The sequence below is a fragment of the Pelodiscus sinensis genome, chromosome 27 (genome assembly GCF_052426305.1).
Source record: "Pelodiscus sinensis isolate ZL-2025 chromosome 27, ASM5242630v1, whole genome shotgun sequence".
Lineage (NCBI taxonomy): Eukaryota > Metazoa > Chordata > Testudines > Trionychidae > Pelodiscus > Pelodiscus sinensis.
Window position 1 is genome coordinate 16416909 of NC_143078.1, and position 27811 is coordinate 16444719.

Here is a 27811-nt window from a genome sequence, read left to right on the forward strand (position 1 = left end):
CTGAAGGGAGGTTCCAAAGAGGATGGAGAGAGGCTGTTCTCAGTAGTGACGGATGGCAGAACAAGGAGCAATGGGCTCAAGTTGTGGTGGGAGAGGTCCAGGTTGGATATTAGGAAAAACTATTTCACTAGGAGGTTGGGGAAGCACTGGAATGGGTTACCTAGGGAAGTGGTGGAGTCTCCATCCCTAGAGGTGTTTAAATCTTGGCTTGACAAAGCCCTGGCCGGGTTGATTTAATTGGGATTGGTCCTGCCTAGGGCAGGGGGCTGGACTTGATGGCTCTCTGAGGTCTCTTCCAGCCCTATGGTCCTAAGCTGAGAGACTGACACTAACTAGGTTGCATCCACTTGGTGTCATGACAGAACCCCAGAGACCAAACAGTTCTGGTGCTTGTGTTTTGCCAGTTGCTAGTGCGTTGCTGGGTACGAATGTAGCAGCTGTCTGTCAGGGTGATACAAGGAGAGAAGAAAGGAGATTTAATTGTGGTACCCGCTGACAATTTGGAAACTCGTAACAAGGAGGAAATGATTCCTACCTTAGTGCATGTTGAGTCTGGTAACTTGAAGGGTGTCTGTAAGGGAAGCTGTAAAGGGAAGGAGAGTGCTGACCTTTTACCTAGCAAGTCTATCTATCTGTTTGCCAGAAAGGGGGTGTGATGTAGCGGGGGTGCTGTCTGTCTTGTAACCCAGGGTTCCCACCTGGCCGTGTTGCTATGTGCGATTCCCAGTGACTCACTTCACATGTGTATTGGCCATAGACACCAAAGTCCCAGCCTGAGCAGATAAGAAGGCAGAGGGAGACAAAAGAAGAGAGGCAGGAACTGTCCCCAGGCTGGGGGGTAGGGCCGGGGAGCTGGGTTAGTCTGGGCTAGGTTGAGTGATGATGCTTGAGACCCAGGAAAGGGGGGTTCAAGGCCCCCGCTCCAGAGGAATAAGGCTGCCTGCTCTCGGTGTGTGCGCTAACACCAATTCTAGGCCACTATCTCTCTGAGAAGCAATAAACCCTTCTACTCTACTGGCTGGTGGAGTCACACTGGCTGCAGATGGGGGTGCAGGGTCGGGGGCTCCCTGATGTGTTGTCACAGGGGGTTGTATGAAAATCGCTTGAGGGGCCAGGGATGAGTCTGTTCATAAGGGGAACTCAGGAGGAGCTGGCTGTGGCTCAGCAGAGCGATGTTTCTGTAGTGCCAGGTGAAGGGGAATTACCTAAACAAGCTCTGTCCTACGGAAAGGAATCTGCACAGCAATTTCTGCAAGCAGCCTGCTTACCTGAAGGATGTGGAAGTGATTACGTTAAGGGAGATGGGGATGAATTTCTGTCTGTCGAAGGCAGCAGTTTGTTGGTGGAGAGATTTGTTTTGGTTCCTAACAGCTAGAATGTTTCTGTTAAAAATGACTCCACTGACTTTGCCTGGGAAAGATCCAGCGTGGACAGATTTGAGCTGGTTTCAGATGTACTGAAAGTTGTTGCAGATGGAGTGGAAATGGTCAGGGAATTTAAACAGCCCTGTGGTGACCACGTGGCTGTGTTCGACCAGCTTACGGGGAATGCAGTGTTGGGACAGGAATGTCTCCACGTTGATTCTGTGGGGGTACATCTGTACTGCACACTTATCGTATCTATCGTAGCGCAATGCCTGTGACTCTGTAATGGTGTAACGCTTGGTGTTGCCTCTGTAACGTCCTTCACCTCCCACCATGGCGCTCGGCTGACTTCTGCGCTGCTCAGCCGGGCCGCCACGGGGGAGCCCAAACAGCCGCTTGCGCCGTTTGCCCCCCGCAACGGCCAGGCTGAGCGGCACAGAAGTCAACCGGGCACCGTGGCGGAAGGGGAAGACGGGCGGGGCAGTGACATACATGGCCAGGGGGCGGGGCCTGGCCGTGTACGTTACTACCCGCCCCCCTTCGCACCACCCTTCGCGCTCGGCTGACTTCTGCGCTGCTGAGCCGGGCCACCGTGCGAGAGCAAGTGGCACAAGTGACTGTTTGGGCTCCGCGGTCCCCCGAGTGAGAGGCAGGAGGGGGAGAAGAGAAAGAGAGAGACGGAGAGAGAGGCAGGAGGCAGAGGAGACCTGAGAGAGAGAGAGAGAGAGGGGGAGGCAGTAGGAGGAGAGAGAGAGAGAGAGAGAGACGGAGCAAGAGACCGGAGGCTCAGGAGAGAAGACTGATGTGGAGAAGAGACCTGAAAATCCCGTCTTATGACAGGCTAATAGGCTAGTTTTGAAATAAGCTAGTCTGGAAAAAATACTCCGAAATACAGGCAGTCCCCGGGTTACGTGGATCCGACTTATGTCGGATCCCTAGTTAAGAACGGGGTGAGGGAACCCCGCACTAGCTGCGCCCCCCCCTGCCAGCAGACCGACGAGATGCGCCGCGGCAGTCCCGCCACCCGCCACCCGCATCCTCCGCGGCAAGAAAAGCTGCTCTGTGTCTCCCTGGTCTGCTCTGTGTCTCCCTGGCTTTTCTTGCCAACGCCTGGGGTAGAGCAGCTGGGGGGCTGCCGGGTTGGTCCCACAGTGCCGAGGTGCAGCGCTACTGGACCAACCCGGCAGCACCCCAGCTGCTCTGCCCCAGGCGTCCCCAAGTCAGCCGCTGCTGAAACTGACCAGCGCTGACTACAGGAAGCCTGAGGCAGAGCTGCTCTGCCCCGGGCTTCCTGGAATCAGCCGCTGATCAGTTTCAGCAGCAGCTGACTTGGGGACACCTGGGGTAGAGCAGCTGCGGTGCTGCCGGGTTGGTCCCGCCACGCCAAGGATCGGCCAACCAGACCAACCCCGCAGCACTCCAGCTGCTCTGCCCCAGGCGTGTCCAATTCAGCCGCTGCTGGTCAGTTTCAGCAGCGGCTGACTTGGGGACACCTGGGGTAGAGCAGCTGCGGTGCTGCTGGGTTGGTCCCTGCAGCGCCGAGGTGCGGCGCTGCGGGGACCTACCCGGCAGCGCCCCAGCTGCTCTGTCCCAGGCGTCCAGATTCAGCCGCTGTTGAAACTGACCAGTTTCAGTGAATCGGGGACACCTGGGGTACAATATGTACCAGTTCCGACTTACATACAAATTCAACTTAAGAACAAACCTACAGTCCCTATCTTGTACATAAGCCTGTAGCTTATTTCGAAACTGCACATCTACACTACAGGGAAGCCTCAAAATTAGTCCGAAGCAGGCTCCCCTATTGTGGACGTGCTATTTTTAGAGCCCCAGGAGGCATTGGGGAGTAATTAGTTTGAATGGCCCTGGGGAGGAGATATTTCAAAACAAAGCAGTCCACACTACAGCTATTTCAAAACAGCTATCTTGGAATAGGCATTATTCCTCATGGAATGAGATTTACAGAAGTCAGAATAAGCCGTCTGTTATTTCGAAATAAATTGGAAATAACAGAATTGCTATGTAGATGCTCACATTATTATTTCGAAATAACCGTGCTGTGTGGATGCACCCTAAAGGAGCAGTATGTGTCTCAGGGTCCGAAGGCAGACTGGGTTGCTGAGTGTGCAGAGCAGAACAGCTGTGCAGTTAATGTCTCAAGAATGCAGGGAGATGACAGGTCCCATCTCTCGACACTCTGGATAAGTCTTGAAACTTGGTGGAATGAGGACACCAGAGTACCAAATATATCGGAAGGACAGAACAGGCCGTGCTGGTGGAGGAGTGGCACTATATGTGAAAAAAAATGTAGAAGTAAAAATCTTAAATGAACCAAAATGTTCCATAGAATCTCTATGGGTGGTAATTCCATGTTCTAATAATAAGAATATAGCAGTAGGGGTATATTATCCACCACCTGATCAGGACAGTGATAGTGATTATGAAATGCTAAGGGAGATCAGAGAGGCTATCAAAATACAAAACTCAATAATTGTAGGGGATTTCAACTATCCCCATAATGACGGTACACTGGGTCACCTCAGGAGGGATGCAGAGCTAAAATTTCTTGATACCTTAAATGACTGCTTCTTGGAGCAGCAGGTTCTGGAACCCACAAGGGGAGAGGCAATTCTTGATTTAGTCCTGAGTGGAGCACAGGATCTGGTCCAAGAGGAAAATATAATTGGTTTGCTTGGAAATGGTGACCATAATGTAATAAAATTTAATTTCCCAGTGGTGGGAAAAACACCTCAGCAGCCCAGCACTGTGGCATTTAATTTCAGAAAAGGGAACTATACAAAAATGAGGAGGTTAGTTAAACAGAAATTAAAAGGTACAGTGACAAAAGTAAAATCCCTGAAAGCTGCATGGAAACTTTTCAAAGACACCATAGTAGAGACCCAACTTAAATGTATACCCCAAATTAAAAAACACAGTAAGAGAACCAAAAAAGTGCCACCATGGCTTAACAACCAAGTAAAAGAAGCAGTGAGAGATAAAAAGGCATTGTTTAAAAAGTGGAAATTAAATCCTAGTGAGGAAAATAGAAAGGAGCATAAACTTTGTCAAATTAAGTGTAAAAATGTAATAAAAAAAAGCCAAAAAGGAATTTGAAGAACAGCTAGCCAAAAACTCAAAAAGTAATAGCAAAATGTTTTTTAAGTATGTCACAAGCAGGAAGCTGCTAAACAAACAGTGGGGCTTCTGGATGATCAAGATGCCAAAGAACAACTCAAAGACAAAGAAACTAAATGAATTCTTTGCTTCAGTTTTTATGGCTGAGGATGTTAGGGAGATTCCCAAACTTGAGCCATTCTTTTTAGGTAACAAATCTGTGGAATTGTCCCAGATTGAGGTGTCATTAGAGGAGGTTTTGGAACAAATGAGTAACTAGTGACCAGGACCGGATGGCATTCACCCAAGCGTTCAAAGAACTCAAATGGGAACCTGTGGAACTACTAACTGTGGTTTGTAACCCATCCTTTAAATCAGCTTCTGTACCGAATGACTGGAAGATAGCTAACATGATGCCAATATTTAAAAAGGGCTCCAGAGGTGATCCTGGCAATTACAGACCAGTAAGTCTAACATCAAGTCCAGCCCCCTGCTCAAAGCAGGACCAACCCCACCCCTCTGTCTTATTCTCTAACCCCTTTTTTAATGATCCCTAACATTGTGTTAGGACCAACCCCAGCTAAATCAACCCAGCCAGGGCTTTATCAAGCCGAGACTTAAAAACCTCTAGGGATGGAGATTCCACCCCCTCCCTAGGGAACCCATTCCAGTACTTCACTACTCTTCTAGTGAAATAGTTTTTCCTAATATCCAACATAGACCTTCCACATTGTAACCTGAGCCCATTGCTCCTAGTTCTGCATCCGTCACTACTGAGAACAGCCTCTCTCCAGCCTCTTTGGAACCTCCCTTCAGGAAGTTGAAGGCTGCTCTCAAATCCCCCCTCACTCTTCTCTTCTGCAGACTAAACAAACCCAAATCCCTCTGCCTCTCCTCGTAGGTCATGTGCTCCAGGAGCACCTTTGCTAAGGACAGAGGGACCAGAAGGATTCACGGACTCATCCTAACACAGGATGTACTCCAGAGACTTTTAAGCTAGCAGTTTGTAACATCTCTGCTAAGAGCCTGCATCAAGAACTTGGGGACTGATAAGTATCAGAGGGGTAGCCATGTAGTCTGGATCTGCAAGAACAACAAGGAGTCCTGTGGCACCTTATAGACTAATAGATTTATTGGAGCATAAGCTTTCGTGAGCAAAGACCCACTTTGTCAGATGCATGTGACAAAGTGGGTCTTTGCCCATGAAAGCTTTCGCGCCAATAAATCTGTTAGTCCAGTGGTCCCCAACCTTTTGAGGTTGTCGGGCGCCAGGGGGCGTGGCCGTTCGCCCGCCAGGTGCCAGGGGGCGGGGACACTTGCGCGCCCGGGGGCGGCCCCCCCCATAGCTGCATGCCCGGGGGCGCCCCCCCCATAGCTGCATGCCCGGGGCTGGGGCCCCCCCATAGCCACGCGCCCGGGGCCGGCGCCCCCACCCTCAAGCGCTGCGCGCCCGGGGCCGGCGCTCCCCCCGCCAAGCGTCGCACGCCCGGGGCCGGCGCTCACCGTGCGCCATGTGCCCGGGGCCAGGCCAGCCCAGCCCCGAGCACCTGGCGGGCGCATGCAAATGCCCCCGCAGGCACCGTGTTGGGGACCACGGTGTTAGTCTATAAAGGTGCCACAGGACCTCTCGCTGATCTTGGGGATTGATGTATGTGATGTGCTTTCTTTAACAATCTCATTCTCAACTTTTTCTTTCTTCTAATAATAAACCTTTTAGATTCTAAAGGACTGGCCCAGTACGTTCTTTTGGGTAAGATCTGAGGAATACATTGACCTGGCATTGTGGCTGGTCCTTTAGGACTGGGACAACCTGTTTAGAGTTGGTGAGATTGGTTTTCACAACTTCTCACTTGTGTAAGGTGTGGTCCTGGTTGTGGTACAGGTAAAGCTGGAGTCTCTAAGAGGATTTTCTTGTGCAACTAGATTGGCAGCTGACGTGCTTTGTGTGACTGGTTTGATGCCTTAGGGTATGTCTACACTACAGCACTAATCCGAACTAACTTAATTGGAATTAGTTAATTCAAAATAAGCTAATTCGAACTAGTGCATCTAGACCTAAAAACTAATTCGAATTAGCGTTTTGCTAATTTGAAATAGCATGTCCACATTGAGTGGACCCTGAACCGAAGTTAAGGCTGGCTGGAAGCAGTGCCGACAGGGCATCAGGTTAGGACTTAGAGTGTGGAGCTGCTGCCTCAGGCTAGCCGAGGGCTGTGCTTAAAGGGACCCGACCCCCACCCCAGGCAGACAGTTCTCAGGGTTCCCCGCTTGCTTGTCTACCTCAACGAGGGACAGCAAAGCAGTCCTGGCTTGGAGTGCCCTGAGTGTCCTCACTTGGGACATCACAGCACTCGGCCATCAGCCTGGCTGCACTTGCCGCAGGCTGCCATCCGGGGGCATCAATGGAGGGGCTGTCAGGATCCAGGAAGCCCTGCAGGAGAGCTTCCACCCCGAGGAGCCCACAGAGCCATGCCAGTCCTCCCCATCGGGGGCTCGTGCCCCATTCCTCCCTCCCCTTCTTCCACTTACCCCTCCCTAGCCCCACTTACTGATGTAAAAAATAAAGGACACGTGTGTTCAAAAATAGAAACTCTCTTCATTTAACAAAACTGGGGGGGGGATTAACCTCTGGGGAGACTAAGAAAAGGAGGTGGGAGAGGGGAAGAGAGAGGGTAGAAGAGAGGAGGGGGAAACCTGGGAGGAGGGAGCTGGAGAGCTGGAAGGGGGAGGAGGGGAAGTATAAAACTATGATACGCCATATCTTCAGTACCATGTACAGATGTGGTCTCCTCACTTCAAAAAAGATATTTTGGCCTTGGAAAGGGTTCAGAAAAGGGCAACTAAAATGATCAGGGGTTTGGAACAGGTCCCATATGAAGAGAGGCTAAAGAGACTGGAACTTTTCAGCTTAGAAAAGAGGAGACTGAGGGGGGATATGATAGAGGTCTATAAAATCATAAGTGGTGTGGAGAGGGTGAATAAAGAAAAGTTCCTCATTAGTTCCCATAATATAAGGACTAGAGGACACCAAATGAAATTAATGGGCAGTAGGTTTAAAACTAATAAGCGAAAGTTCTTCTTCACACAGCACATAGTCAACCTGTAGAACTCCTTGCCACAGGAGGCTGTAAAGGCTAGAACTAGAACAAGAGTTTAAAGAGAAGTTAGATAAATTCATGGAGGTTGGGTACATGGAGTGCTATTAGCCAGGGGGTAGGAACGGTGTCCCTGGCCTCTGTTTGTGGAAGGCTGAGATGGATGGCATGAGACAAATCGCTTGGTCATTGTCTTTGGTCCATCCTCTCTGGGGTACCTGGTGTTGGCCGCTGTCGGCAGACAGGCTACTGGGCTAGATGGACCTTTGGTCTGACCCAGTACGGCCGTTCTTATGCTCTTATGTTCTAAGCTCAGGGCTCAGGATCGGGGGTCTCACTGGACCAACTTGATTTTCATGCAAACCTGCTCCTGGGTTCACATGTGGCCTTTGATGGCCAGGCTGGCAGGTATCCTGCCCTAGACAGCCGCATTCCTGTGCCTAGTGCGGAGATCATGGACGTTGGAGGCCTCCCCCCAAACCTCGATGAGGTCCACGATCTCCACACTAGACCAGGCGGGCGCCCGCCTCTTGCAGCCCCGGGCAGGCTCCTGAGAGCTGCCAGCCTGGTCCTGCGAAGAGGCGGAGGGCTGGGTGGCAGCAGGTGGCTGGCTCATGCCGTGCCAGGTGCAGGGTCTGCTAGCTGGGTGCTGGCAGGCTTGCACCTGGCACAAGCACTGTAGCCAGACCGTGCCCCTTTAAGGGCTCCGGGGCCGGGAGGGGGGCAGAAGAGTTTCTCTGGTTTGGCCCTGAGTGGCCACCAGGGCAAGCTGGGGAGGGCTAGCCTCCCACTAGTTCGAATTAAGAGGCTAGACAGCCCTTAATTCGAACTACTTAATTCGAACTAGGCGTTAGTCCTTGTAGAATGAGGTTTACCTAGTTCGAATTAAGCGCTCCGCTAGTTGGATTTAAATTCGAACTAGCGGTTTGTATGTGTAGCGCCTATGAAAGTTAATTCGAACTAACAGCTGTTAGTTTGAATTAACTTTGTAGTGTAGACAGACCCTTATAGAGGAATACCCTTGTCTTGGGCTGTAAGTAGCCCTCTCCAAGCAATTCACCCTGATTTGACCCTTTTCAGACCAACCTGGTATATTACATACACACGCCGCGCGCCTGCTCCAGCAAGCAGCTCTTTGCACATCACCCCATCCACAGGCTGACTCGGTCCAGTCTTGAATGCTCCGTCAGCTGGGAAGTCAGTCAGAAGTGCTGTGCTCCTTCTCGTCTCCCCTGCGACACCCAGCTCAGATGCCTGCTGGCCTCCCTGCTGGGCTGGCTGCCCTGGCCAGAGTCTCCGCTAATGTAACCAGCACCGCTCCCAAACTCCATCGCCGTGACGCCCATCCAGAGCCAATGCACGCTAGCGCGCTCCCTGGATGCCCTCGATGCCCAGGCTGGAGCCCCGAGCTGCACTGTGTGTCACTGTGGCACGACTCTGCTGGCTTCGCAGTGGGGAGGGGTTAGCCCAAGGCCAGGAGCACTGCTGGTCCGGTTTGCACTGCTGACCCACCCAAGGGCTGGCCTGAGTTGCCATAGTCCACCCTCAGGAGACTCTGGCAAGAGTTTCATCTGAGCCAGCTGAGACCTTTATGGGGCAGGATGTGGGGGCAGGGAATCCCTCCCATTGCATCCCTCCAGACTTCTCTTATTCCTTTTGCTGAATGTTTTGTCCTTGTCTGGGGCCCCGTCGTGAGGCTCTCAAAGCGCCTTGCAGATGATCCCAGGGCAGCAGCAGGAATCTCCTTTTGCACTGAGGAGACTCACTCAAGGTCACAGCAAATCAACAGCAGAACTGGCAAGGGAGCCATGCAATTGCCTCTCCCACCCTCACCTCATCAGGCCCCACTTCTCCCACCAAAATAGGGAAGACAGCCCCATTCTTACCTCCCGCCATTGCTTGGTCTCTATGCCCTGGGTGTACAGCACACACACTGCGGAGAGAGAGAACAGAAAGTGGGTTAACGTGGGCAGAGCTGAACTGGCATGTTCCTCTCCTTGGGGCCAAGGGACCAGCACACTGTAGCCTTCCAGAGGGCAGGACCCTAAAGTCGTTGCTGTGATTTGGAAGTAAAAAACTGGTCCCTTGAGAGGGTCTCTCTGGCCTCCCCCCATCTGACACCTCCCCACTGATCAGCATTAGCTGCACTGCAACTAGCTCCTAGTTTGCTCCCACCCAGACCAGAGCCACCTCATGTCACAGGTCTACTAAGAGAGATTCCCCACCCCAAAGAGGAGACAGACAGAGGGTGGGTGGGGTGCTCCCCTAGCACACGCGTTACTGCACACACTTGCCCTGCTTGGACACACCTGAGATGCCTGCTGCCCTCCTGTCCCACAGATCAGCGCCAGGGAGGCTGAGCTGAGGCTAAGCTGCCTAATGCAGCTCCGAGGAGGGGAGAGGCCTCCTGCAGCAGGCCTAGGAGGAGCCGTGCTGCGTTCACCCAGGCCACAGAGTCCTTGCCCAGCTTTGTGGCTGCCACATGGAGCGGCAGTGGAAAGGCCAACAGGAATTATTCTGAGTCACGGCAGCAGGAAACCTCTGAGCCCAGCACAGCCCAGCCTGGGGAATTCCAGCCAACACTCCCCAGCTCCCTCCTCAGGAGAGCGGATGATGGGGCTGGCTCACCTGCCCCTCCCTCAGCCTGAGTATCGCTGGGGAAAGGGCAGACAGCCACGAACCAGCTCCTGGCCAGCTCCAAGGGTGCCAGGCTCCACAGAGCTTCAAACCTAGAACACCGCCTGTCCAGGGAATGGGGGTTCACAGCCCATGGAGGGGGCTTTGCACTGCGAACTACATCCCCCCACTGCCCAGGGCAAACCCAGCTGGGGTGAAGGGTGCCTTGTCTCTGAAGCCCTCAAGCCTATATGAAGAAAGAATCAAAAGGCTGGGACTTTTCAGTTTAGAAAAGAGGAGACTAAGGGGGACTAATAGAAGTCGATAAAATCATGACTGGCGTGGAACAAATGAATAAGGAAAAGGTATTTCCTTGTTCCTGTAACAGAAGAACTAGGGGTCACCAATGAAATTCACAGGTAACAGGTTTAAAACAATCAAAAGGAAGCTTTTCTTCATGCTGTGCACAGACAACTTCTGGAACTCCTCGCCAGAGGAGGTTGTGAAGACCAAGACTTCAATAGGGTTCAAAAAAGAGCTAGCTAGATTCCATCAATGGCTGTTAGGCAGGCGGGGTAAGGAATGGTGGCCCTCGCCTGTGTGTGTCAGAGGCTGGAAATGGATGACAGGAGAGAGACTGCCTGATTATTTCCAGTTCTGTTCAGTCCCTCAGGCGCATCTGGCATGGAGCACTGTGGGCAGACAGGACACTGGGCTAGATGGACCTTTGGGCTGACCCAGTACGGCCGTTCTTATGGTCTAAGCCCTTTCTGCTCAGGGCTCGGCATCCCCAGCAGGGAGCAAACAGGCAGCGTGGGACATAATCTCCCAGGCCTGGCAAACATGCAGTGACTGAAGGGGGATGTTCGGGTCACATTTAGAAGTAGCCAAAGATCACTTCATTAGCCCCCCAGGCCCCCCACTTCATGGCTCTCTGGGCTTGGCCCAGGAGGCAGCAGCTGTGCAGTCAGGGTCTGAGACACCTCCTCTGATCACACTGCGCTGGAACCCCCAAGTGCAGAGCCCTGCCCTGCCAGGGAATGGGGGGGAGCTGTGTGATGCCACCCTGCCCCTCCCCTGGCTGGGAATGAGTGGGGGTCCAGCGCGGAGGCTCCCTTAGCAGCACGTTGGCCACTGCTCCTGAGCAAGCCCCCCACAGGCACAAACGCTGAGTGGGCGTGGGGGAGGCCTCGGTGAGCCCAGACCCCTCCTGGCCTGGGTGAGCACAGGCAGAGTCTGCAGGGCGCTACAGCGCCTGCCCCCGCAGCCTGTCCCCTCGCCACAGGCAGCCCAGGAACCCCACACGTCCCAGCACTGCGGCCCCAACAGAGCCAGGCCCGGAGGGGCAGGGGCTTGGGCCCCCCAGCACCCTTCCCACCTGAGGTGCTTGAGCCAGTTCCCACAGCGGCACCCCCCACTGACCCCTTCGGAAGTGTTTCCATAGCAGCCTGGCTCAGCTGGGCTGTCCCTGTGCCTCAGACTTCCACAGATCCCCCCCCCCAGGAGCTGCTGCCACAGGGCTGGCCCCTGGCTCCTGCCCCTGGGGAACCAGGCCAAGGGAGCTGCCAGGCCCCAGCTCAGGGCCCGTCCAGGGCCCACGTGCAGGCTAGTCCTGGCTGTGTGTCCCACACCAAGGACCGGGACGGTGGGAAGGGCAGGCTGGCGGCCCAGAGCCCTGTGGCACAGACAGCAGCTGCCTGCCCCCTGCTGCGACCTGGCCTGGTGGGGTGAGACATTCAGCCCCCCACCTCTCTGCTGGGGCAGCCAGTGCCAGTTAGGCAGGTGCTAATACACTGGCAGACCAGGCGCCAGCTCATACCAAGGGGCCCGTGACTTTGTGGACATGGACAGATCCACAGCTGGGAACGGCCCGCCCATCCGGGTGTGAGCGTGCAAAGGGGTACGAGATTTGTATGGGCTTGTTCAGTGCCTGGAGTGCGAGTGCTTGGAAGTGGCTGCCAGAAGCGTTCCCTGTAAGCGGAGAGAGTCAAGAGCCCCCCGGCTGACTAGCAGAAGCCCACGGCCAGCAGCCTGTGTTTCCATTGGGCCACACATGCCTCAGCGCACAAACAACATGAATTCTGCCCACGGATGGAAAACGTTAGAGGGAATACTGGCTGCTGGTGTTAATCCCTCCCACACTAATCCCTAGTGCCTGGTTGTACTGTGAACTGCTGTGCTGGAGGGACCCATAAGCAGGAGCAGGGCCGGATTAAGGGGGGCTAGCCAGGCAGCTGCCCAGGGCACCAACCTATGGGGAGCGCCTGATGGCAGCTGCAAGGGACGCCGCGTGCCCGGGGGCTGTGTGGTGCCCCTTAGAGCTGTAATCAGGCACCGCGCGCCCGGGGCTGCTCCTTAGAGCCGCCATCAGGCGCTGCGCACCGGGGGCCGCGCAACACCCCTTAGAGCCACAATCCGACTCTGCGCGCCAGATTGCAGCTGTATGGTGCACCGGGGGGTGGGGCCGCGCGTGCGCCGTGCGCCCGGGGCGAAGCCGAGCATGCGTTGTGTGCCCGCTGCCCGGGGCGCCGGAATGGCTTGAGCCGGCCATGGGCAGGAGAGACGGCCACCAGTGTGAAGGGCTTGCCCCAGAGAGCTCCAGCGATGCCAGATAGACTATTGGGAGCTGTCGAGGAGGGCGGAAGATGCTGGCGGGTCTGCCCTCGCCCTGAACATAGGCCATGCAAGCGGATTGCTCCCTTTGGCTGAGTTTGCAGCTCTCAGCTCATGGGAGGAGGAGGAGAAAACACCCCAGAGGAAGGAAGTGGATCCCTGTGCAGCTTGGACTCAGGGGTAGGGGGCAGAAGGCTGGGGGAGCAAGAGACCCCAGAAGCCTTAAAGGGCGCATTGAACTTGTTTGTTATAGAAGCTTCTATTCCACAAATAAGTTACAGCCTTTCATTGCAGAAAGTCTCTCTCTGCACCTGCGTCCACCTTGCAGCTGCTCCCACTGCCTGCTCCTGGCTAAGCAGTCTGCAGTTTGAGGCGGGCTTGGCTGCAGTTGTCTTTGAGGCGAATCGAGGGGGCAACGGACCTGGTCTGCTGGGAATGGGCGCTGCTGTGGTGTGAGGGGGCAGCTCTCGAGACCCATCGGCGTGCCCACGGGCCAGCGGCATTCAACCCTGATACGTGGCTGCTGAAATCAGCCAATGGGGCGGGAGCCCTGAGGCTGGTACACGTGCTTGCGTCAGTCACAGGGAACCAGACGGAGACCCCGCCAAACCGTCCCTTCTGGCCTGGACGCTCTAGTCCCAACCCCCAACTCTGAGCCATCCAATGCCCCTGCCCCCTCCCCAGATAACAGCTCCAGTGCAGCCTCATGTGCGCATGCCATGACTCTCCGCCATCGTTCCCACTCCCGGAGGCCAGCCAGGCCCACGGGTTGCTAGCGAGCTGACCCAGGGGGATTCATGGCTAATTTCACACCCAGAACGGGCTGGGCAATAGCAGAGGAGAGTGGGATCGGAGAGGCACTCGCAGCAGAGAGCCATTTGGAAACAAGTCCAGGAGCTGTGGGCTGGCCTCTATTTACTGAATGGAGCGGATGCTTACTAGGCAATTTCCACCCGGGCCTCCCACAGGGTTAGTGTATTTCATCACAGGCCTGTGCTTATCCTAGTGGCGCGTCACACAGCAGCACCAGCTGATCACAGGCTGCACTCAGCGTGCTTTAAAACGGGGGGAGGGGTCCCGGTACAATAAGCCAAGTGCCCCATGTCACCCGACACGGGCTGAGGTCCCAAACATCTGCCCTTCGTTTGGGGTTTTGCTGGGTTCCAATTTTGCACAACTGCTCCTCATCTCATCTGGCAAAGAGCCACCACGAGACCCCTGCCCCCCTCCCTGCTCCCCTGCTCCCCACAGAGTCTTCCTGTTGGTGCCCCAACCCCCAGTGCTGAGACCCATTGCCCCCGAAGGCCTGCACTGAGTGTCCCTTTGGGGGTGCTCTGGGGCTGCCTGGCCTGGAGTGGACGTTCCTACAGCTTTGCACATCCCTTTCCAGGAAGGTTTCCTCCCCGCTGTGGGCTGGCTGATCCCACTTGGCCATTGCTTGCCTGACCCTAGTGTGCAAGCCTCTGGCTCCACCCCAGCTCCCAACAGGGACAGAGACCCTTCCTTGGCAGCCTGCCCCTTCGCACCTAAGTCTGCAGCCCCTGGAGGTGGAGGGGGTTAGAGAAGCCCCCACGTTTGAGAATCCCAAGCTCCAACCCTCTGAGTGCCCCACGTGTATTCCAGCCTCCCCCCACCAGGGTCAATAGCAGTTGCACAGAAGACCCCCAGCCTCCCTTAGCACATCACCACTGGAGTGTGGGGAGTGAGACCTAGTGGTCAGAGCAGGAGGCAGGCCAGAGCGGTGTCCCAGACAGGTTAGAGGGCAAAAGCGAGAGTTGAGTGAGATACAGAGACCAGCTCCCAGCAGCAGGAGGGACTGAAAGCCAGCGCGGGGCCAGGGGCGCAGGAAGCTCTGCACAGCAGCCAGGTGGATCTGTCTCAGGGATGACTTGCTGAGCCCACGTGGGGGCTAAGGGCGGGTCGTGCGGGCTACAGAGTCTGGGCCCAGCACTCTGCCAATCAGACCCTAGCACTGGGGCCTCTGGCTCTCACCAGCTCCTGGACCCAGAAAACAGGCTAGATAGCCCCAGCCCCAGCCAGCACAGCCCTGTCACTTACTTGGGTCAGACTTGGAGAAGGTGTCCTTGTCCAAGAGGTGCCTAGAAGGAAGCAGAAGGGAACAGGTTAGGGTGAGGCTCCAGCTGCTCCCCAGCAAACAGGTCCCCACCGCTTGGAGACTGGCTCTGGGCATGAGCCACACCTGGTCCCTAGCTCCCTCCCACTGCCAACCTCCTGTAGACTCCTGGCCCTTAAACCCCTGCCTCCTGCTCCTCTTCCCCCTCTGTCAACACACCTCGGTTCTAGTGCACAGAGAAAACCAAAAAACAGACACGCTTCATGGGGGGTAAGGGGGGCCAGGAAGGGAGCAGTGCTGGCCGGGAAGGGAGGGGCCTGGAAACAGCTGGGGGAGGGGGGCAACGGGGCTGGCTGGGGGAGATGGGGAGGCCAACGGGAAGCAGGGCTGGTCGGGGGGGGGGGTCGGGCGGAACGGGGCTGGCCATGGGATATCAGGGGAGGGGGACCGGCCAGGAGGGGCCGGGGCTGGCTGGGAGTAAGGGGGGATGGGAAGCACAGCTGGGGGGGATCGGGGGCTGCGAGGGTGGCCAGGAGGAAGGGGGGGCGGGAAGCAGAGCTGGCAGAGCGGGGGGAGGGGTGCAGCGGCACTGGCCGGAGGAGATCAGGAAGAGGAACGGGCCAGCAGGAAGCAGTGCTGTGGGGAAGGTGGGGGTCGGGGGCTGCGGGGCTGGCCAGGAGGAAGCGGGGATGGGAAGCACAGCTGGGGGAGTGCAGGGGGGCTGACCGGGGAAGATCAGGAGAGGAAGTGGGGCAGAACCGGCCAGCTGAGCGCCACAGCTGAGCAAATTGGCCGGCAGGGAGCGGAACTGACCTGGGCACTCGCTGCCTGTCCTGCGCAGGCTCCCAGCGACGCACGAGCGAGGAGGAGGCTTCCCCTCCTCCTCACACTCAACCGACTGAGGGCTCCCGGCGGCAATCATGACCCCGCCTCCCAACTGGGACTCCTAGCCGCTCCCCCCACCCACGCCAGGCTTCCGTCCGGTGCACAGCTGGAAAAATCAGAAAATACCGGACATTGCACATTGCACATGTCTGGTATTTTCTGATTTTTTTTACCGGAGAAAGCGCGCAAATATTGGACTGTCTGGTACAATACCGGACACCAAGCAACCCTAATAGTAACTGAGTTAGGTTACGAGGGGTCGGCCCAGCCAGCATGGGCTAGTTCTAGTTAGTTCTGTGTTATGGAACAAATGGACACTTGCAGCTGCTTCCAGCTCTCTGTGTTTCCAGTGATTTCCTTCTAGACTCTTAACTCCAAACATATAACAAAATGGCAACGAGGGTGGGAGGCCTGTGCTGACTCCAGCAAAAGAAGTAGTAGAAGTCAACGTAAGAAAACAAACCTTTTTGCTGTTCTGGAAGGTGGGGTGAGAACTGACTGCTACACGGATAGTGCAAGCTACAACTAAAACCAGTGAAGCCCAGAGGAGAGGAGAGGAAGAGAGGAGAGGAGAGGCATGGCTACACTTACAGGGCCAGTGGGACCTTTTGAGGAGACTATAGAGTAATGTCATGTATATACTGAGTGTTCTGAACTTTTTGTTATTGCAAATTACATTGAGGGAGAGAAGAAGGTGCCAATATTCTTAAGTGCTGTCGGGGCTAAGACCTACTCTCTGCTACACAGTTTGCTGCTCCCTATTAAGCCAGAGACCAAATCTTACAGTGCCACTGTGGAAATCCTGGGGTCACATTATGCTCCCAAACCGTTGGTAATTGCAGAAAGGTCTAGGTTCCATAACAGAGACCAAAAAGAAAGTGAAACAACTGTACAGTTTGTAGCAAATTTGAAAAAGCTTGTGGAACACGGTGAATTTAAGGAGATGTTAAATGATGTGACAGGTTAGCGTGTGGCCTGCGCAGTGAAGCTATATGGAAGCACCTATTAACTGAGGCTCAGCTCACCCTACAAAAGGCTGTTGACATTGCAGTCTCCATGGAACTGGCCACATGGGAGGCGCAATACCTCAGTGCACCGTCTAGGATGCACACAGTGTCCCAAGAACCTACCCACAAAACAGTGGAGAGCCAGGAATGTTACCGCTGTGGTGAGCTGAGTCACCATGCATCAGAACACTAGTGCAAGGACCTAGTGTGTCAACGGTGTGGGGAAAAAAGACACGTTGAGCGTGCCTGCAAACCAAAGAAAAAAAGGCCTATGGTCTGGCGAACCAAAAAGGAAAATCTGCATACCCTCGAGGAGACGCAGGATGATCAAGGTGACGCCCCGTCTGAAGAAGCAGCGTCTTGCTATGTTTTGTCTTTAGCAGAGGGCTCCCATGAATACGGGGTAACCCCATTGTTGGGCGGCAAACCTGTATGCATGGAACTGGACAGCGGTGCAGCAGTTTCATTGGTCTCAGACAGCCTGTATAAGCTAAAGCATCTTCCGCTTAAGGCGACAAGGTTCGTTCTGAAGACACATACGGGAGAAGCAGTACCCCTGGTGGGCGCTCCTGATGTTAAGGTGGCGCTTAATGGACAGACTGCAGAATTACTACTATTTGTGGTGAAAGGCCATTAATGGGGAGATCATGGCTTAGGAAGAGCCTGCTGAACTGGGCAGAAGTGCACCGGATGACTAATGAAGAAACAGGTCTGACTGATGTACTAAAGAAACATGCTGCTGTTTTTGGAGAGGATCTGGGAAGTACGAGGGGAATCACCATGAAACTGAACATTAAACCTGGCAGCCACTCAAAATATCTGAAGGCCAAAACTGTGCCAGATGACATCAGGCCAAAAGTTGAAGCAGACTTGGAGCACCTAGTCAAAAATGGAGTCCTAATACCAATTACCCATAGTCCATGGGCAACTCCAATAGTTCCAATATTGAAAAAAAGATGGCTCCATTCCGATTTGCGGAGATTTCAAGGTCACTGGTAACCCAGTGTTGTGTGCAGAGCAATACCGTCTTCCCCGCATCCATGAATTCTTTGTGGGCCTGGCGGGGGAACAAAAGTTCAGCGAGATTGATCTGAGTCAAGCATATTTACAGATGCATGTTAACGACAAGTCCCAAGAGCTGTTGATTATTGTGATGCTAAAAGGGCTTTATCGTTACTGTTGTTTACCCTTCAGAATAACTTCTGCCTCAGCTTTGTTCCACAAAGCTATGGACCAGATTTTGGGTGGCTTGCCAGGCGTCCAGTGCTATCTTGATGACATCCTGGTCATGAGCAGGAATGAGGAGGATCACCTTAAGAACTTAGAGCCTACCTTACTGGAAGAGTATGGCCTATGAATCCACAAAGACAAATGTACATTCTTTCAGCCCTCTGTTGAATATTTGGGACACATCACTGATGCTTCTGGCCTTTGTAAGTCCCCTTCAAAAGTTGAGGCTACTGTGGAGGCTCCACCCCCTCAAAATGTGAGTCAGCTTCACACATTTCTAGAACTATTGAACAATTATAGAAAATTTAGTTCACATTTCGCCACACTGTTAAACCCACTTCATGAGCTCCTTGGCCAGAACAAGGCCTGGAAGTGGACTGAAGCCTGTGATGTTGCATTTAATAAAGCTAAACTCGGAGGTCCTGATGCATTTTGATCCATCCTTACCTTTACAGTTGGCCTGTGATGTCTCCCCGTATGGAATTGGAAGTGGTCTCGTCACACATTATGCCTCCGGGAGAAGAGAAAACAATTGCTTTTGCTTCACGCACGTTAAGTAAGGCAAAAATGAATTATGCGCAAATCAAGCATGAAGCATTGGAAATTGTTTTCAGGATTCGGAAATTTCACCAATACCAGTTTGGATGGAAGTTTACACTTCTCACTGACCATCGACCCCTCACTGCAATTTTTGGTCCACACACAGGAATTCCACCATTGGCTGCTAGTTGTATGCAATGACTGGCCTTGTAGCTTTCGGGACACACACATGAGATCAGATATCAGAAATCCACTCTGCATGTCAATGCAGATGGTCTCTGTAGGCAGCCTTGGCCAGTCAAACATCAAGATATTGGCCAGAAGGAAATCTTCTACTTTGACTAGGTAGAGAACATGCCTATCACTGCTGCACAAGTTAAGAGAGCAACTCGTGTGGACACAGAACTGTCCCAAGTTATGGACCTAGTGATGACTGGAACATCTCTAGGGAACATTCAGGTCTCACCTGTCCTTGTTCCCTACATGTCCAGGAGGACAGAGTTATCAATCCATTCTGGGTGCTTGTTGTGGGGAATGCGTGTCATTATTCCAAAGATACTGAGACAACAGATGTTAGAACAGCTGCATTCAGGTCACTGTGGAATGGTGTGCATGAAAGAAATTGCTCAAAGCTATTTTTTATTGGCCTGGCTTGGACAGTGCCATAGAAGAGAAGGCAAGCACTTGTATTTCATGCCAGGGTGTGAAGAATGCACCTCAGTTGGCACCTTCAGTTCACCCTTGAGACTGGCCTGAGAAACTGTAGCAACGTATTCATGTTGATTTTTCTGGCCTATTTAAAGGTAGCATGTTCTTGGTGGTGGTAGATGCTCATTCCAAATGGCAAGAAGTCTCTATGATGCCGTCCATATCTGCTGAGAGTACTATCCAAAAACTACAGGGAATCGTTTGTCATTCTGGTCTTCCAGAACGACTTGTGAGCAACAATGGTCCACAGTTTGTGTCTCAGGAGTTTGGAAACTGTATGAAAGCAAATGGGATACATCACATCACTTCAGCACTGTATCACCCAGCCACCTGTCAAATGGCTGAAAGGGTTGTGCAGACAATGAAGCAAGCTTTGAAATCAGCTGGAGGACATTCACTCGTACAAAAGCATCTTGACACCTTCGTACTATCCTACAGATATACACCTTGTGCTACAACCAAAACGTCCCCGGCTTCTCTAATAACGGGACGCGAGCTGTGCACTTGCTTTGAACTGCTGAAACCTTATGAACCATGACAATTTGCACAACATCAACAGCAAGGTCAAGTCATCAGGCGCATCCAGAGCGAGAGACCGAACCTTTAGTCCTGGAGAGCTGGTTTTGGCTCGGAACTATGCTCCTGGAGGTAAATGGGTCCCTGCCACTGTCATCGCTCAAACAGAACCAGTTTCCTATATTGTGCGGACTGCAGAGGATCTCATCTGGCGGCGGCATGTAGATCAGTTGTTGCCAGGTTAATGCCGGCCCCATTGACACGTCTCCAATTGAGTTGCCCGACCTCACCACTACCGGTGAGCTACTGAGTCAAGAGTCACCTGTTTCTGACCCTCCTCCTCCATCACCGCCTACAGCGAACACAATCTCCCTTCCTGAGTGGTCAAAGATGACAGCCTCACCTGTTCACTCTTCAAGTCTCGAGCCCATTGTTAGGCCTGCACTTGACATAACGCCTTCGGATTCAAGAACACCAGACGTCCGCCGTAATCCCTTGTTTAGTGTTAGTTTTATTAAAGGAATGTTCTTATTAAGGGGGGGGCGGGTATATTGTGTACTGGGTTGTTGAAGAAACAGATCTTGATTTTGTTACAGTAACTAAGTTAGGGGTCAGACCAGCTGGTTTGGGCTGGTTCTAGTTAGTTCTATATTATAGAATAAATGGACACTTGCAGCTGCTTCCAGCTCTGTGTTTCCAGTGATTTCCTTCTAGACTCTGTAACTCCAAACAGGACAACAGTAACGGCACTGAAGAGGTGCCTCTTTGGTGGAGAAGGAGCACGGCTCCATCTGGCACCTTCCACCAGCACCAACCACATGAACTTCCAAGGAAATGTTCCAGGAACTGTGTTTGCCAGCAAGATAAGCCAGCCCTAGCTGGTGTAAAGCAGCACAGACCCTGCAAGTGAGAGGTGCTGATTCGCACCCTCTGTGCATGGGCCCATGGTTTGTAGCAGGCGCAGGTTCTAAAAGCAAGTAATGCCAGCCCCGCCCTAGATCAGTGTTTTTTCTGCCTGACTCTATCTTTGCACAGCAGTCCCTCGGCAGGTGCAAACAGAACCAGAAACAGAACCGTCAAGCCCCTTTCTCCCCTACGGCAGAAGCTGAGCTCTGAGCGCTGCACCATGGCAGGAACAGGACTGGATGGGATGTGACTAGAATACAAGGCAGAATCGTTACCAGTGAGGAGAGGGAATAGCCCAAGTGGGCTTCAATCTTTGCTAATGCAGAAGAAGCAAAGCACAGAATCCCAGAATCGTAGAATCCGAAGGTTGGAAGAGAGTCCAACCCGCTGCCCAAAGTAGGACCAACCCCAACTAAATCAACCCACACAGGGCTTTGTCAAGCCAGGACTTAAAACACCTCTAGAGATGGAGATTCCACCATCTCCCTAGGGAACCCAGCCCAGTGCTTCCCCAGCCTCCTAGGGAAATAGATTTTCTTCATATCCAACCTAGACCTCCCCCACTGTAACTTGAGACCGTTGCTCCTTGTTCTGCCATCTGCCCCCACTGAGAACAGCCTCTCTCCATCCTCTTTGGAACCCTCCTTCAGGTAGCTAAAGGCTGCTCTCAAATCCCCCCTCACTCTTCTCTTCTGCAGAATAACAAGTCCAAATCCCTCAGCTTCTCCTTGTAAGTCGTGTGCTCCAGCCCCCTCATCATTTTTGTTGCCCTCCGCTGGACCCTCTCCAATGCATCCACAACCCTTCTGTAATGGGGGTCCAGAAAGGACACAATACTCCAGATGTGGCCTCACCAGTGCCACATAAAGGGGAATAATCACTTCTCTGGATCTGCTGACAATGCTCCTCCTAGTGCACCCTAATATGCCATTAGCCTTCTTGGCTACAAGGACTCACTGTTGACTCATATCCAGCTTCTCATCCACAATAACACCCAGGTCCTTTTCTGCAGAACTACTACTCAGCCAGTCAGTCCCCAGCCTGTAACAATACTTGGGATTCTTTCATCCCAAGGGCAGGACTCTGCACTTGTCCTTGTTGAACCTCGTCGATTTCTTTTGGTCCAATTTTCCAATTTGTCGAGGTCACTCTGAACCCTCTTGAGGTCTCTTCCAGTCCTATGATTCTATGAACCCTATTCTTGCCCTCCAGCGTATCTACCTCCCCCCCCCCAGCTTAGTGTCATGTGGGAACTTGCTGAGGGTGCAATCCATCCCCTCATCCAGGCCATTAATAAAAATGCTGAACAAAACCGATCCCAGAACCAACCCTTGGGGCACTCCACTAGAAATTGACCACCAACCTGACATTGAGTCATTGACCACTACCTGTTGAGCCCAACAATCTAGCCATCTTGCCAGCCACCTTACAGTCCATGTATCCAATCCATACTTCCTTAACTTGCTGGCAAGAATACTGTGGGAGACCGTAACAAAAGCTTTGCTAAAGTCAAGGTATGTCACATCCACTGACTTCCCCATGTCCACAGAGCCAGGTACCTCATCACAGAAGGCAATCAGATCGGGCAGGCACGACTTGCCCTTGGTGAATCCATGTCGATAGTTCCTGATCACTTTCCCCTCTTCCAAGTACTTCAAAATGGATTCCTGGAGGATCCTCTCCAGGATTTTTCCAGGGACTGAGGTGAGGCTGACTGTTCCGTAGTTCCCTGGATCGTCCTTCTTTCCTTTTTAAAATGTGGGCACTACATTTGCCTTTTTCCAGTCATCTGGGACCTCCCCTGATCACCACAAGTTTTCAAAGATAATGGCCAGAGGCTCTGTAATCACATCAGCCACCTCCCTCAGCCCCCTTGGATGCATTAGATCCAGCTCCATGGACTGGTGTGTGTGCAGCTTTTCTAAATAGTTCTTAATGTGTTCTTTCTCCACCGCGGGCTGCTCACTCCTCCCCATGCTGTGTTGCCTAGCGCATTAGTCTGGGAACTGACCTAGTCTGTGAAGACAGAGGCAGAAAAAGCCTTGAGCTCTTCAGCTTTCCCCACATCATCTGTCCCCGGGGTACCGCTCTCATCCAGTAGGGGTCCCACCCCCTCTCTGATCCCCTCTTATTGCTAGCATGCCTGTAGAAACCTGTCTTGTAACCCCAAAGCAGCCCCAGGCCTTTCCAGAGCATCGCCTCTGGGGTACCTGGAGCATTCGGAAACAACGGGGCTCTATCAAAAAGGGCAAGGGGGTGCTGCCGGGAAGGCAGGAGTCCTGGGTCCCAGTCCCTGCTCTGCTGCTCCCTCAGTCTGTTGTCTGAGGCCAGTTACTGTTTAGTGCAACAACTGTCGTTACGACAGAAAGACGGATTCCTCTATTGAGAAGCCATGCATTTCCCTTCACTGCAGGAGACTGTCCACCAAAGCAATGGGCCAGCCCCTCTCGGAGAGCCTGCAGGTCCAGAACTTACACTCGGTTACACAACGTAAACCAGGAGGGAATCCGCCAGCGAGATCTCAATGGTCTTACTCTGGATTCACACCTCTTGGGCAGTTTTATTGGCTCACCAGTGTAAAACACAAGCAACCCCCTCGGTCTGAGACTTCTCCCATTCTCCTGGCGTAAATCAGGAGTGACGCTGGGCAGTGAAGGAACCTGAAGTAAGGCGAGAGTTCAGGCTCTCAGCCATTGCTTGAGGATGTAGCCCCTTAGCAGCAGCGCATACAGCAGCGCTCCACGTGGCCTCCGACACTCGGCACGGGATGTTCAGCATCTGTCCCTGTTGTCCAGCCACACAGCACTCCCTGGAAACCAGCCCAGGAGTAAGCACCAGACAATGAATAGCCAGGATGGGGAGCACTGACAAGGGATGTACCACATGCCATGGTCAAGGCTCAGCACAGCAGATTTGGCAAAGCACCTGGCATGGCAGGGGTTAAAGAAAGGAGCACACCCCTTCCCTCCCCTCCAGTAGCTGAGTGCTACCCCTCCTCCCATCCTGCCCCTGGCTGATGGCAGAGCCTCTGGCACAGGGCTGGTGGGTCAATTCTGCCACTGCCCAGACAGGAGACTTGCCCATGAGCTGCACTGCCCATGTGGCCTGGCGATCATGAGTGGAGTCATGCCTGCAGCACAGCGATCACCCGTGGCTTCCCCACACACACCAGCGTATCGCCCCGGCTAAGTGCCGAAAGAGAGCCAGGTGGGTAGCCAGAAGTCACCTACTACAGGACAGGTTCAATAAGGAAAGTAACAGATCACCACTGGCCATCACCTACAGCCCCACGTAAAGCATCTCTAGGACATCATCAGGGAACTACAACCTACCCATCATAAGACCTAGCCAAACCACCTGCCCATGTACTAATGTGCTATCGCTGTCATGTGCCCGCAATGCCCCCTGCCGTGTTCATTAGACAAACCCAGACTGTCCATGCAAAAGGGTAAATGGACACAAATCAGACATTGAGAATATTGGTTGGACCTCCCTTAACCAAGACTCTCTGCTCCAGCAACATGCATGGTCTGGCAGGACCACAGAGTCCAGGTATAGGGAGGCTCCCCAGAGGGGCAGTAGCATGGGCGGAGGGGGTAGGGACTCACCTGGGAGCCCCATGCGGGGGGCCACAGCAGGGAAGTCTGGCCCCAGCAACTGGGCAGTAGCAGGAGGCCGGCCCCAGCCACGCAGCTCTTGCCCCAGCGACAGGCAGGAAGCTCCAACCCCAGCAGCAGCGGGGCCAGCGGGAGCTGGAGAGCTCCACCCAGGGAGCGACAGCTGGCCGGGCAGCAGCAGGACGGGCAGCGGTTTAGCATGGGCCATTAGAGGAGGCACCTCCCCTGGTCTGGCAGATCCCCCTGGGATCTTGCGGTCCTGGGCAGAGGTTCAACCAGTACTAACATTCAAAAACCAGTAAAGGGGGGGGGGCATTTCAACCTCCCCGGACACTCAGTAACACTTCAGAGCTGCCAAGGATCTGTACCAGGGACCAGTGCACCTTAACATACAGGCAGTGCCCGGGTTACATGGATCCGACTTACATCGGATCCCTACTTACAAACGGGGTGAGGCAACCCCGCACTAGCTGCTTCCCCCCAGCAGACCAGGGAGACGCGGAGCGGCTCTTCTCAGCAGACACCTCAGCTTGAGAATAAAGGACTGAGGGAAGTGAGGTGTGGGAGAATAAAACTGAGCTCTGGAGAAATGTTTGGTAGAGTTTCCCCTACAATATGTACCAGTTCCGACTTACATACAAATTCAACTTAAGAACAAACCTACAGTCCCTATCTTGTACGTAACCCGGGGACTGCCTGTAGTCGAAAAGGGGGCGAGCAGCGAGAGCGCAGAATTTGCAGAGGATACACAATTATTCAAGCTAGTTAAGTCCCAAGTTGAATGAGAACAAATCACAAAGAGATCTCACGAACCTGGACAACAAAATGACAAATGAAATTCAACACTGACAAGCACAAAGTATCAGAGGGGTAACTGACTTAGTCTGCAACAGGACAAACTTTAAAAACAACAAATGTTCTGTTAGTGTTTAAAGTGCTACTAGACCATTGTTTTTTAAGCATAAAGTAATTCACTTTGGAATAAATATTCCCAATTATATATATAAAATGATGGGGTCTAAATGTGCCACTTAAGAAAGATCTTGGAGTCATTGTGGATAGTTCATAGAATCAAAGAAGATCTGGGTTGGAAGAGATCTTAGGTCATCGAGTCCAACGCCCTGTTCAAAGCAGGATCAATCCCAGCCAGGGCTTTGTCAAGCTCAGCCTTAAACTGTTCTCTGAAAACATCCACTCATTGTGCAGCAGTAGGGAAAAAGCAAACCATGTTAGGAGCCGTTAGGAGAGGGATAGATAAAACAGTAAATATCATAATGCCACTGCAGAAATCCATGGTACGCCCACACTTTGAACAGTGCGTGCAGATCTGGTTGCTCTCGCTCAGAAAAGATATATTAGAACTGGAAAAGGCAGAGAGAAGAGCAATAAAAAGGAGAAGGGCTACGGAACTAGTTCATTATGAGGTGGGATTAAATGGACGGGGACTGTTCTGCTTGAAATAGAGATGGCGAAGGGGAGATTTGACATAGGTCTGTAAATCATGACAGCGGTGGAGAAAGTGACTAGAGAAGTGTTATTTATCCCTGCACATAATACAAGAACAGGGGTCACCAGATGAAAGTTATAGCAGCAGGTTTAAAACAAACAAAAGGAAGTTTTTCTTCACACAATGCACAGTCAATCTGTGGAACTCCTTGCCAGAGGATGTTGTAAAGGCCTAAATTCCAACAGGGTTCAAAAAACTGGAGAAGTTCCTGGAGGAAAGGTTCATCGATGGCTATTAACTGAGCAAGTCAGGGATGCAACCCCTCACTCTGGGTGCCCCCAAACCTCCAACTGCCAGAAGCTAGGACAGACTCACTTGAGAATTGGCCCATTCTGTTCATTCCCTCTGAAGCATCTGGCACTGGCCCCTGTCAGAAGACAAGAGACTGGGCTAAATGAACATTGGTCAGCCCAGTCTGGCCATTCTTACGTGTGCGTCTTTGTGGGTGCACACGTGAAATAACAGCATGTTGCGTTGTGGCAATTGTTTCTGACTTGCAAAAACGTTCTCTGGTCCCTGAGAAGGCAGGAAGGGAATTATGGGCAGTTCTTGCATGGCAGCTGGGCCATCGTGCCTGCTCTTTGGGGGCAGGAAAGGGTATGGTTTTGATACCACAAAGTGACAGCCAACCACACTGCACCCAGGCATTGGAATGTATTATTGCACCACCTTCCACGGTGGGCTTGCCAGTCGCTCCTCTGGGGTACGAACTTCGGCAGTGAGGAGCAGTCCGCACACCTTTTAGAAACACGCCCCATCCCAGATGCTGCTCTATGTGAGGCTCTCTTCCGAGTCAGGGCAGAGCCAAGTGCCCTGCGGAGGGCTAGCAGCCACTGTAGGGCTGCAAGAGACCTCCACTATGAGACAGAGCAATGAGGCCACAAATAGAAAGGCTTGAAAACTCTCCCCAGTCACACCTTTGCCAGAGGAGCCCTTGCCACTGGGCCTTATACTCATTTTAGAAAAGCTAGACATACACAAACACATGGGTCCGTATTTAATGAATCCAAGAGTGCTGAGGGAGTTGGCAAATGTCATTGAGGAGCCTTTGGCCATTATCTTTGAAAACTCGTGGAGATCGGGAGAGACCCTGGATGACTGAAAAAAGGCAAATGTGGTGCCCATCTTTAAAAAAGGGAAGGAGGACGATCCAGGGAACTACACACCAGTCAGCCTCACCTCAGTTCCTGGAAAAATCATGAAGGGGATCCTCAAGGAATCCATTTTGAAACACTTGGGAGAGGGGAAGTGATCAGGAAGAGTCAACAGGGATTCACCAAGAGCCAATCATGACTGACCAATCTGATCAGCTTATATGATGAGGTACCTGGCTCTGTGGATATCAGGACGTCGGTGGATGTGATTTACCTTGACTTTAGAAAAGCTTTTGATACGGTCTCCAACAATATTCTTGCCAGCAAGTTAAGGAAGTCTGGATTGGATAAATGGACTGCGAGGTGGATAGAAAGCTGGCTAGATTGTCGGGCCCAAGTGATCAACGGCTCAATGTCAGGATGGCGGTTGGTTTCAAGTGGAGCGCCCCAAGGATCAGTTCTAGGACCGGTTTTATTCAACATCTTCATTAATGACCTGGATGAGGAGATGGATTGCTCCTTCAACAAATTCGCAGATGACACTAAGCTAGGGGGAGAGATAGATACGCTGGAGGGCAGGGACAGGGTCCAGAGTGACCTGGACAGATTAGAGGATTGGACCAAAAGAAATCAGATGAGGTTCAACAAGGACAAGTGCAGAGTCCTGCACTGGGGACAGAAGAATCTCAAGCATTGGTACAGACTGACTGGCTAAGTAGCAGTTCTGCAGAAAAGGACCTGGGGGTTACAGCAGATGAGGAGCTGGAGATGAGTCAACAGGGCGCCCTTGTAGCCAAGAAGGCTAATGGCATATTAGGGTGCATTAGGAGGAGCATTGCCAGCAGATCTAGGGAAATAATTATTCCCCTTTACTCGGCACTAGTGAGGCCACATCAGGAATATTGCATCCAATTCTGCCCAGCTC

The 27811-nt window shown here is 52.8% G+C and overlaps 1 protein-coding gene across 1 annotated transcript in view; it reads right to left on the reverse strand.

Moving 5' to 3' along the window:
- CPNE5 (copine 5) overlaps positions 1–27811 on the reverse strand; it is a 181423-nt gene that overhangs the window by 134833 nt on the left and 18779 nt on the right. The window contains exons 2-3 of the mRNA XM_075910080.2: positions 14861–14901; positions 9460–9506 (exon numbers count right to left, since the gene is read on the reverse strand). Coding sequence (XP_075766195.1) covers positions 9460–9506; positions 14861–14901 — 88 coding nt within the window. The remainder of the gene's footprint in view (positions 1–9459; positions 9507–14860; positions 14902–27811) is intronic.